The 9247-nt window shown below is 39.7% G+C and overlaps 1 protein-coding gene across 1 annotated transcript; it reads right to left on the bottom strand.

Moving 5' to 3' along the window:
- Positions 1-1681: 1681 nt before the first annotated feature.
- LOC139947187 (tubulin alpha-1A chain-like) lies at positions 1682-8998 on the bottom strand. Its single transcript, XM_071945054.1, has 4 exons — positions 8909-8998; positions 6711-6933; positions 4640-4788; positions 1682-4149 (listed from the first exon to the last, which is right to left on the bottom strand). Exons 1-4 carry the CDS (start codon positions 8909-8911, stop codon positions 3169-3171), a joined length of 1356 nt encoding a protein of 451 aa, XP_071801155.1. The 5' UTR covers positions 8912-8998; the 3' UTR covers positions 1682-3168.
- Between the last annotated feature and the right edge of the window lie 249 nt (positions 8999-9247).

Here is a 9247-nt window from a genome sequence, read left to right as displayed (position 1 = left end):
TTTTACCCTTTCATGAAAACAGAATATGGATCTGAAAACAGACACTGGATTGTTTTTTTTCTTTTGTTATGCAAAACAACGTCATCAGACATGGTGTATTGATCACAATGGACGTGGAATGCCTAATCATTACACATTTTTAAGTTTTAGTGGCGCGTATGGACCTATAAACAAATTATTCATAAATACCTCAGACGGTTTCGCTATTCCTATTGGTGGAGAGCGCGTCACGTGGGGTGTTTAAACCGTTGATAATGACCAGCGTTTATAAATGGTTGTCCCCGCTAGTCTTGTAGCAAGACGTTTCTTGTAACGGGCGATGCAGGCGCTGTCGGTGATTTGGCCGCGCTGTGTGTGAAAGGTAAAACCAGCGAATATGCACCAAGACTATACGCGCATGCGCACGAACGGAACCGGAAAACACACGCGTACGGACACCGTACATGTACATTCAACACGCATACTGAACATACCATGGAGGTGGAAACATACAGAGCCCAAGCACTCGGAAACAGATAAGTTTTACAGAGTTTCTTACTTTATTACGCCTTTTAACCAAAAAGGTATTTATGAATGGGAATCAAATGGTGTTGAATCGGTTTTCAGCTAGTGGTATAAACCCGACGAGGCCTGGTTCTTGATAATTTACCTCGACTTCGTCTCGAGAACCAGGCCTCGTTGGGATTAAACCACTGAAAACATCTTCACCACACATTGATTCCCTTATTCAAATTTAGTTGTAATGTTAAATGCACTGGACTCAATTGGAATTACTCAGATTAATTGTTTGCATAGAAACTTACTTGATAATGAGCAATGGAGAGCTGCTGATCGTATAAAACATTGTGAGAAACGGGCTTCCTCTGAAGTAACGTAGTGTTTGAGAAAGGGTTATAACTCACTCAATTAAAATAAAAACTTCAGCTTAAAGACAGTGGACACTATTGGTAATTGTCAAAGACTAGCCTTCACAATTGGTGTATCTCAACATATGCATAAAATAACAAACCTGTGAAAATGTTAGCTCAATTGGTCATCGAACTTGCGAGATAATAATGAACGAAAAAAGAAACCTTGTTTAGATGGTTGATTTCGAGACCTCAAGTTCTAAATCTGAGGTCTCGAAATCAAATTCGTGGACAATTTCTTCTTTCTCGAAAACTATGGCACTTCAGAGGGAGCCGTTTGTCACAATGTTTTATACCATCAACCTCTCCCCATTACTCGTCACCAAGAAAGGTTTTATGATAATAAATATTTTGAGTAATTACCAATAGTGTCCACTGCCTTTAAGCCTTTTATTGTGCATCTGGAAGCACACATGGTAATGCAACAAGGGTGTTTTTCTTTCATTATTCTTTTGCAAATTCGATATTGATCAGTTGAGCCCCAATTTTCACAGGTTTGTATAATGGGACATACCAAGCGAGAGAGAATACTGGTCTTGGACAATTACCAAACGTGTCCAGGGGTGGATTTCACAAAGATAGTCCTAACTTAAGACTAGTCCTAGGCAATGCTAAGAGATAGGACCAGTCCTAAGTTAGGATGAGTTACTGGTCCTAACTTAGGACCAGTCCTATCTCTTAGCATTGCCTAGGACAAGTCCTAAGTTAGGACTACCTTTGTGAAATCCACCCCAGTGCCCTTAAAACCATAAAAACACATTGCCGTAGATTGGAAGCTTTTGGGCTAAAAACCTTTGATGTTGTGGTTTGTCTTTTACTTCATGAACCAACACGACTCGCCAATTATGTTGTGGAGTCAAAACTTAGTTTAGCAAAATGGCGGACTAAAGTTCACGAAGTTAAATGAGAACCTCAACATCGGAAACATATTTTTTTGTGAATAATTATTTTCTACATTAAACTTCTTTTCTACCCTAATGTAATTCATTACGAACGCTAAATTTCAAACACTTTATATAGCCCAAAATCACTCAATCCCGCATGTCAACAACGTGTCCCTTTAATTTGAAAGTGACTAAACTGTTTAGTCTCATAACGCCTTAAGAAATCACATTCACAAGAAAATGACAAAATGTTTTCAGAATTTCGTTTTAATTCATTCATTTATTATTTTGCGTAATATTATTTCTGAATGAGTTAACACCCCCTCCTTTACCATGCCCGACACTAAAAACTAGAGCGTTAACATTGTTCGAAGCAGCGAAAAAATATGATCTCAAAATAATCAACCTTAAAAGTACAAAACAAATTTCTATTTTGGGCGTTACTTTGGAAGAGTAACAGTTATACCGTCACTTTTTATCTCAACACACGGGACATTTAAAAAGAGGAACACTGACTCAAAGCAACTTTTACAGTCAACTTGATGGCAACAAACTGCATGCAGTGCATGCTATAGGACTCCTTTGGTAGTCTAGGGTATTTTTTTTTTCAAACAATGTCTTACGATTCACAAGAAAATTATGAGGATATCCAATGAATTTTCTTCCTAAAGATTGCATGGAACTTGTTGCCTGAGATTAAAATTATGGAAAAGTGCAAAACATTATTTCCAAAATTGAACTTTGATTTAGGTTTGACTATAAGAAAAATTGTTAATATGTAACGGCAAGATTTGTAACGGCAAGTTTGATTTAGGTTTAACTATAAGAAAAAATTGTTTAAATGTAACGGCAAGATAGAGAACAAACCTTGAAATATAAAACGGCATTTCGGCAATTCCGACCAAAATTGAAATAAAAAACGGTTCTTTGAAAGAACAAAAATATGGATAGTCAAAACCAGTAAGCGCAAAAAGCTAAATGAATATAGAATTCTTGAATGTAAACCTACCAAAAGATGTATAAAAAAGCTGAAGGTTGTAATTTTTAAAATATTGTGTAAAATGATAATCACAATAATATAATACTTGTTAAAACAAGGATTTTAACAATTTTAATTTAATTTAATTCATCTTTAAATAAAAAAAATTAATTAAATTCAAATTAAGAATGGAGAAGAATAATATAAAAGCAGCGAGTCAAAAAACAAAAGTAATCAATTTGCAATTTTAGCTGATTTGAAAAAAAAAATTCGCGTACAGTATGTTGTTTGCCTTTTCAATAGTTTGTCTAACTGTACTAGCGACGTTGAATGAGTTAACTGATAAACAAAGTGGTTTTGATGTTCTGAAGTTCTGTATAGTTATGTTGGAATGTGTTTAATATTCATCTCCTTCTTCCTCGCCATCACCGTCGACAGAGTCGATTCCGACCTCCTCGTAGTCCTTCTCCAGGGCAGCCAGATCCTCACGAGCCTCAGAGAACTCACCCTCCTCCATACCCTCTCCTACGTACCAGTGGACAAAGGCACGCTTGGAGTACATCAGGTCGAACTTGTGGTTCAGGCGAGCCCATGCTTCGGAGATGGCGGTGGTGTTACTCATCATGCAGACTGCACGTTTCACCTCAGCCAGATCACCTCCAGGTACCACGGTAGGTGGTTGCGTGCTGATGCCAACCTTGAAGCCAGTTGGACACCAGTCGACGAACTGGATGGTACGCTTGGTCTTGATGCTTGCAATGGCTGTACTAACATCTTTAGGGACGACATCACCACGGTATAGGAGGCAGCATGACATGTACTTGCCGTTGCGGGGATTGCACTTCACCATCTGGTTTGCAGGCTCGAAGCAAGAATTGGTGATCTCAGCGACGGTTATTGTCTCGTGGTGGGCCTGCTCCTTTGAGACGACCGGACTAAACGTGACCAGGGGGAAATGGATTCTTGGATAGGGTACCAAATTGGTCTGAAACTCATTCAGATCAACGTTGAGGGCGCCATTGAAACGCAGTGATGCCGTGACGGAGGAGACAACCTGAGCAATGAGGCGGTTGAGATTTGAAAACGACGGCCGTTCGATGCCGAGGCTGCGCTGACAGATCTCGTAGATGGCCTCGTTGTCGACCATGAAGGCACAGTCAGAGTGCTCCAGAGTGATGTGAGTGGTCAGGATAGAGTTGTAGGGCTCCACTACCGCCGAAGCCATCTGTGGAGCTGGGTAGACAGCAAACTCCAGCTTGGACTTCTTGCCGTACTCGATTGACAGTCGCTCCATTATGAGAGAGGTGAAACCTGAGCCTGTGCCTCCACCGAAGCTATGGAAGAACAGGAAGCCCTGCAGACCGGTGCACATCTCAGACTGGGAAGTAGACCATCAGAAAAAAATAATGTCATACAAATATAATTTCATAAAATAACATGAATTAATAAAAGGCACACATCTTTATGCTCTTTGATTTTGATTCCCTGCTCTGACGTCACACTTGGATCCTGTGTGCTAACGGTCTGCCATTTTGGAAACATCGCACGACTTTTGCACATGACGTCAGACTCTAAACAGCGCCCTCACTGAGGCGAACGAGGCAGGGGGTTGGTGCGTACCAGGAGCCCTGCGTCTCTTGCGTGGCAACCTCGTTACCAGGGTCAGTGCGCCGTATCGACCCCTCTCGTCACTAACCCCTGGAAGGCAAGCATTGTAAATTAATGCTACCTGGACACGGACTGAGTTGCCAAAGTGTGTTTCAGTTTCTTTAATTAAGAGAAGCAACTGAAGTGCCTCGCTCAAGGACAAAGTGGCATAACCGGGAATCGAACCCCATACTCATATTACTAATCTTGAAGCTGCTTACCAGTTTTCGAATCCTGTCCAGCACCAAATCGATGTGGTCTTTTCCGACGGTGTAGTGCCCCCTGGCGTAGTTGTTTGCAGCATCCTCCTTCCCAGTGATCATCTGCTCGGGATGGAAGAGCTGGCGATATTTGCCGGTTCGAACCTCATCTGTGGAGTGGAGTAATTGGGCAAAATTTCATGAACGAAAAGAATTACTAAGTAGAAAATTTCCTGCTGAAAGCAGATAATTAGCAGGAAAGGAGATCCAGAAAGTACATGTAGCATCAGTTGGTAACCTTAACTCGGTGAGCGTTTTTTTATATAGCTTAATGGCTTCAATCTTTGGACGCACGGGTACCTGCAGTGGATGTAATCTCCTTAGATTTCAGTCGTGCGTTTGACACTATAAGCCACAATATTCTTGTTAAGAAACTCCAACTTTGCTACAACATAAAGGGTGCTGCTCTTGACTGGATTGAGTCGTTTGTAACAAACCGCCTGCAACGAGTTGTCTACAAAGGCTTTACTTCAGACTGGCTACCGGTCGGTTCAGGAGTGCCACAGGGCTCTGTACTTGGCCCCCTGCTCTTTGTTTTGTACGCGAACGATCTTCAGCTTCAACTTTCTTCAAACCTTGTACAGTACGCAGATGACACATTTTTGTTCAAAAATGTTACAACTGACGCGCCGGATTCTCTACTTCAGAAGGACCTAAACACTATAGTTAACTGGGCTAAATTGAACTGTTTGCGCTTAAATGCTGACAAGTGCAAATCGATACGGTTGACTTGGCGACGTATGAGCAAACCAGAATACAATCTTGGAAACTCCCCCCTGGAATGTGTGGACTCCATCAAGCTTCTAGGCTGTATATTCCAGAGTAACTTATCTTGGGATCTACAAGTGCAGGCTGTTACTTCAAAATGTAATAGACTGATTGGTTTGATTCGCCTCATCTCTGGCAACTGTCCTTCGTGCGTATCGCTCCATTTGTTCAAGACTCTTGTGCAGCCAATCTTAGACTACTGCTCACCCGTCTGGTGGGTTCACCGTAAAAAACACATCAATTCAATCGAATCGGTACAGCGCAGAGCCAGCAGGATGATACTTCGGCAAACATATATGGAACAGCCTTATCAAGAAAGACTGAAGACTCTGGGTCTTATGTTGCTGTCTGACAGAAGAATTTTTTTTAAACATTTGCTTTATTGTAAAACTGTTGATGTCCACTCGATATAGTTTTATGAATGACTTAACTAATCTGTCTAAAGTTAACTCCCGTCACACAGAATTGCTCACTTTTCATCACCTAAAACCAAGGACGGATGCTTATAAATTTTCTACCATTGTTCGCTTTCCTAAAATGTTCTCTGAGCTCACTTTGGATACCAGGAATGTTTTGATTTTGGAGGGGTACAAGTCCTTTCGTATGAAGCTGAGGGGGGAATTTTTAGTATGTTAAAAGTGCTAGTGGTTTTAATTGTCTAAGGGGTCTTTGGGCTTTTTGGGTGGTGTTTGGGGAGGCTCTCTGCTATCATTGTCCTCGGACCCAGTGGGTTGGCATGAATCTGTGAGGGTGCACTCTGTGCCAATTTTATTTTTTCTGGGGTTTTTTAGTCCATTCTATGTTTTTTATTATTTTCAATTGTTGTCCCTTCCTCTTATCGCTGCGGTGTTTTGATGTGGGTGTAGTTTTTTGTTTTCTATAGTCTGATTTTGTTGTGTTTTAATGATTTCTATTGTGTGATTTTCTTAAATGTTTCAGTGCAATCACCTTTTTATATTGTATAATTATATTTTTATCGTTGGCAGGGGTCTGGTTTTACACATCTTTTGATGACAGTTTTATACTTTTGTTTTAGCCTTGACAGCCCCGGTACAACTTGCAACTATTGTGTATGTCTAAAGATTTAAAATAAAAAATAAAAATAAATAATCGACGTCTAACTGAACCCTGACTCCAGTTTTTTTCTTGGAGCTAATGAGCATGCAAACTTGCTGAGCAAGAAAGAACAGAGAGAAGAGGGGTCGGTCTATCCCATCATATTTTTATTCCAAACTTAACACCAATGTATGATGGATGTTCTTACCTATAACCGTTGGTTCCAAGTCGACAAAGATGGCACGGGGGACGTGCTGTCCTGACCCGGTCTCACTGAAGAAGGTGTTGAAGGAATCCATACACGTCCCAACTGTCTTGTCACTAGGCATCTGACCATCAGGCTGGATGCCGTGCTCCAGGCAGTACAGCTCCCAGCAGGCATTGCCCATCTGGACTCCGGCCTGGCCGACATGGACTGAGATACATTCACGCTGAAAATGCAAATCAAATCTTACAGTCAAGACAAAGTCAAGTCTTGCCGTTTTCTGACCAGCAGCTATTCAGAAAAAGAGATTGGTATATGAGCCTTTCGAACGTATATTGAACTAGCCAAAATGTCAACATTTTTAATGGATTTTTTTGATGAAATTGGCTGGGAATGACATACTTTTGAAGTGTTAGAATTAAGGGACTCATCCAAATCGTTTGAGATTGTGGTGAGACGCATTAAGCAGCAACTGCCAGAAACACCGGGGCAAAACCCTCTTCTTAAAAAAAACGATCGTGTAAACTGGGGTTGTTTTTACGTACGTGCAAAACACAACCTGGATTTGCTAAAGTTGACAATAAGAAAAATTGGGAAAAAGAAATCGACGTTATGGCACCTTTAAATGTAATATTAAATTTAATTTCTATTTAGATTGCAATTTTAACCATAACAGCTGTTCAAAACACATGGCTTGCTAAACCAAGGACCCATTCCCAGTAAGACCTCGCTATTGTTTCAACCTATGGCCTGGATCTTCTCATAAATCAATATTTTCTCGCAAATTTCAGACAGCATACCTTAAAATAGTGTATATATTCAACGTTGGCGTGTCTGGTTGTTTGTCAATGGTTAACTTAGCTCAAATAATTTGTTGCACACAAAGTGTGAATGTGTGAGAGCATTGTGTTGAATGTTTCGAGCGACACGTGAAGTTGAAAGACAGTGAGCATTAAAGAGGGGACTCCAAGGTCAAAATCAGTTTTGGTGATGCACTCAATCCAATTGATAGAGTCCTCATCAAAGTGAAGAAAAAACCACAGGTCTCATACTCCGTTAAAATGTCGTAAAACGCCATTTTGTTTTATACTTCGCCAGAGCAAAATTTGATTTGAAATAAGACGTCATCAGACAGCAGAACAAAATAGGTCTGGACTTTCCAAAGAGGCATTTTTGCGTTATTCAAAAGTTCATTTTAAATTAGATTTTGATTAAAGGCAGTGGACAATATTGGTAATTACTCAAAATAATTATCAGCATAAAACCTTACTTGGTAACGAGTAATGGGAGAGTTTAATAGTATAACACATTGTGAGAAATGGCTCCCTCTGAAGTGGAGTAGTTTACGAGAAAGAAGTAATTTTGCCACGAATTTGATTTCAAGACCTCAGATTTAGAATTTGAGGTCTCGAAATCAAGCATCTGAAAGCACACAACTTCGTGTGACAAGGGTGTTTTTTATTTTATTTGTTATTTATCTCGCAACTTCGACCACCAATTGAGCTGAAATTTTCACAGGTTGGTTATTTTACGCATATGTTGAGATACACCAAGTGAGAAGGACTCTTTAACAAAAAGCTCTGTAATAAAAGTCAAACTCACCAGTTCTAGTTAATACATGTATTAATTCATCCAGTATAAGTTATAACAGGTGGCGTTGACTAAATGGGTGGGGCAGCAAAAGGCCGGGCTTATCGTGACACGTAACATTGCAATATGATCATATTAAAGAACTCCGAACAAATCCTGGACGTGGTTCTCAGATAGTGTTCACAAAACAAATGTACAGTTTATGGATTTCGAGCGAGCAAACTGTGGTTTTTAATTTATTATTATTAAAAATAAGTTTAATTTAAAGAACTGCATGCAGGATACACGTGTAACAGTTGGTATGCATTGTATACAAAGAGAAATATATCGGCTGGTGTTTAAGCAATTTCCACGCACAAATCTCCTATATGTATTCAGTGAGAGTAAAACAATATTGTAGGACTTATATTTTCTGGAAATTGAGGAAAATTATTACACATTCAAGAACTCCATACATATTACACGTGCACTTGCAGCAAAGAGAGAAAACGCACAGATGCTGTTTTAACATTGCTCACACAAAGCTTATAATAATTATAGGTAAAATGTGAGAGCAAAACAATTGTAGGACTTTGTTATCATTTCTTGAAGTTAAGGAAAATATAACTCACCATTTTGGAGGATTTTAGGAAGATACTTGTCGAAGTTCAAAGCGAGATAAACGGGAGTGTCCTGCGTTCCGTGTGTAATTAACGGGTTGCATTCAAAATGTGAAAAGACTATTCCTCGAACATCTGTTTTTATACCATTTTTTTTCCTTTTATGAAAACAGATGTGTCTGAAATAAATCTGAATAGATATTGGATTGTATTTTTCCTTTTGTTATGCAGACACACATCGTCAGACAATGGTTATTGTTGATGGGCGACGATAGATGCGGCATGCTTAATCACTGCATTTCTTTGTGGTTCAGCAGTGCGTAATGTACATTAAACACAATTTGTAACCTA

This window comes from Asterias amurensis, chromosome 14 (genome assembly GCF_032118995.1).
Source record: "Asterias amurensis chromosome 14, ASM3211899v1".
In the NCBI taxonomy this organism is placed as follows: Eukaryota; Metazoa; Echinodermata; class Asteroidea; order Forcipulatida; family Asteriidae; genus Asterias; species Asterias amurensis.
This window is presented reverse-complemented; position numbering and strand designations above follow the sequence as displayed.

What these genes read in the sequence shown, in the direction of transcription:
- LOC139947187 (XM_071945054.1), bottom strand. An exon ending in CTTGGAACCAACGGTTATAG is followed by an intron (nt 4,789 to 6,710) that starts GTAAGAACATCC and finishes TCCACTCCACAG; the next exon opens with ATGAGGTTCGAACCGGCAAA. An exon ending in TGGACAGGATTCGAAAACTG is followed by an intron (nt 4,150 to 4,639) that starts GTAAGCAGCTTC and finishes TCTACTTCCCAG; the next exon opens with TCTGAGATGTGCACCGGTCT.